General features: G+C 39.2%; 1 protein-coding gene across 1 annotated transcript; it reads left to right on the top strand.

The window, feature by feature from the left end:
* Positions 1-969: 969 nt before the first annotated feature.
* On the top strand, positions 970-2,349 carry LOC130013983 (uncharacterized; the record flags this gene model as incomplete). The annotated part of the gene is made up of 3 exons (XM_056102653.1): positions 970-1,106; positions 1,455-1,511; positions 2,289-2,349. Coding segments are annotated over exons 1-3 (255 nt in total), but the record flags the coding sequence as incomplete, so codon positions are not given.
* Between the last annotated feature and the right edge of the window lie 304 nt (positions 2,350-2,653).

Genomic DNA, 2,653 nt, shown 5'->3' with positions numbered 1-2,653 from the left:
ACCCGAGTTTGGCATTATATAAGGACCGTAGGTAAGTATTCAATTTTATTTTGAGTCTGAACAATGACAGAGGAAGACGTATTTGTGGAGACGAGCCTGGAAAATGCTAACTGTTTTTTAGGTGCTTTCAACAGTGTGACAGTTTCACAATTCTTGAAGAGGGAAGAATATATATCCTTTAGATCTTGCCAAACGTCTAATTTGATCCACCAATCGTGTGTTTGTTTAAGGAGCGACATTGATGGCATCGTGTTGGAACATTCAAGTTTCAGCGGAATAACTCTACCCGTCAGATATATAAATATACTGCCTAATGGATGTACTAGCTTAATTCCAATATACAGTCTAATTAAAAAACACTTACCGTTAGTCAAGTATAATCCAACTGCTTATGGACTACTACGTGAGGGTGTTGGAGCGCAGATCTTCAGTGATGGCGGGTGGCAATGCTTTCTAACGATACTGCCTATTCTCAACTGTGTGTCCAATATACGAAGAACTTGTTATCGATCACTTGTTAATGATTGGTTTGCAGATCTGAAAAGGACAATGGTGGAGAAGCTGAAATCAAATAATACAAATTTAAAAAGGGAATCCGTTAAGAAAAACCGAATTAATGATGTGTCGAAGTGGACAATTTCTCCTGCGGATAGGTCTTGGTATTTAGACCTTTTGGATAGTGCTATTGAGTCTGTGGACGTTCCGCCAGGTTTTGAACACTTCAAATTCTCTTGTCGGTTCGGAGAACGGGACATAAATGAAATCCAGCTAAGTGATTATGTCGATACCTCAACCGTTAAAAGAATGAGTATTCATGCTGCTGTGTTGGTAGATTTGTCACCTGTGGGTATGAATGCAGTTTGGTCGAGAAATGGCTTGTGCCCTCTTATTGGTAACAGGGGTCAAATTTGGAAGTCGTTGACACTATCCGAATCCTGCAATTTCCAATCAAACCTAGATGGGAGGAGGATGGCTATCACCCCTGCCTTATATGAACTTGCTTATCACCCTCAAACACTTCAGTTCATCCAATTTTATGTTGACACGCCACACATGTATCCTTCCGGTAGATATAATCCAATCAGCGGATCTATAGTGACAGCTGGGCTACTTCACCCTAAATCAGTTCAACATTTACATAAGAGTGCCACTGAATATATATCTATTATGGATGAAAATTCGACAAAAATTACATTTCCAGTTTGCCCGAGGGTTGAAATTGTGTGTCTGACTACTGATATAGGCGATACCCTAAACGCTACCGATTTCATCAACTTGGACAAGCTTACGTCCTTGATGAATAAGGAACCACTCCTTATACCTATTTCAGAAAAGGGAGACGGCGATTTTCAACTTTACTTTTCACAGGCTTTAAAGGAAGTGTGTTTGAGTCTCTGCGGCGAACTGAAAACCCTCTATGAAAGGAATAGTGGTTTGGGGGGCTATTTTCCTAGTTGGAAATCGTTTCAAATAGAGTGTGCTCTGGAATTGTTGTTTTATGGTAAAACGTTGTGTTTTCTATCTAGACCCATTTCAAATCTGTTACTTAGTCATAATTTAGGTTGTTTAACACTAGAAGAAGCCAACGCAACAACGATTAATGAACACGAAACCCCGCCTTTGGGAATATGGACACAAAATGATGAACAACGAGAAAGAATCTCTAGAGCTTTCAAGTTCACCAATTATTTGAAGAGCTGTTTACCAGTGGTAGGAAAGCAAGCTGTTATCATCTTACTGAACGATCTTATACATGACCGTAGGTTCATGAAGATGCAATTAGAAGAACACGTTATAATAACATGCCTCAAAAGTGGTACTAAACCAAATTGGTCGCAGTGTGTAGGCGTTCTTACCTGTCGAGCTATAGCGGAAAATATCGTAAAAGGAGTTTTTCGATACCCATTGGTTTTTGGTAGAGTATTGGAACTGTTGCGCATAAAGGAGTTAGATGCGGTGAGTGTGATAATTCAGGGTCTAAAAGAGTTAAATTTTCAATATTTTCCTGCGCTGCGAATGACTGACGCTGCCAAAAACCAAAACAGTCATTGGACCGGAAAAACAGTTTGGTCTGTGACGCAACAGCCATATGATACTTTCGATGGACGTAAATTAACCGAGGAAATTGCAACTGATATGGTGCGTAGAGATCTTATTTATGAATCTAAGATGGTATACATTTTCAACGACGAGGAAATAATTTTTCCTTGGATCGAACCCGCCTTGAAGCGTATTCAGGGATTACCTATTGACGAAAAGGGTAAAACGGAATTACTTCTCTTAATATCGTGCATAGCTTTTCTTATGGATGGCAATTTCGTCAAATATGAAAGAATGCGTTACTTATCAGTGCCATTTTCTATTTCCAAATTACAGGACCTTAATATTTTATCTCATTCTCTTCTTGGAATGAAAGGATGTCGCATTTATAGACTACACGAGGATATTGATTACAAAATTAAGAACTATTCCAAAATCAAACCAAACACGAAAAAACTGAAAATCCACCATGACCTTCCTGATCCCATGATCGACGAAGCACCTGAAGACGTCGTAGAGGAAAATGAATCAACAATCCAACACGAACCAGAAGTACACAGATCAGCAAATTTCGTCGGAAAATGGACCCCACAAGAAATAGAAATTCTGCATT

Source organism: Patella vulgata, chromosome 8 (assembly GCF_932274485.2).
Source record: "Patella vulgata chromosome 8, xgPatVulg1.2, whole genome shotgun sequence".
Lineage (NCBI taxonomy): Eukaryota > Metazoa > Mollusca > Gastropoda > Patellidae > Patella > Patella vulgata.
This window is presented reverse-complemented; position numbering and strand designations above follow the sequence as displayed.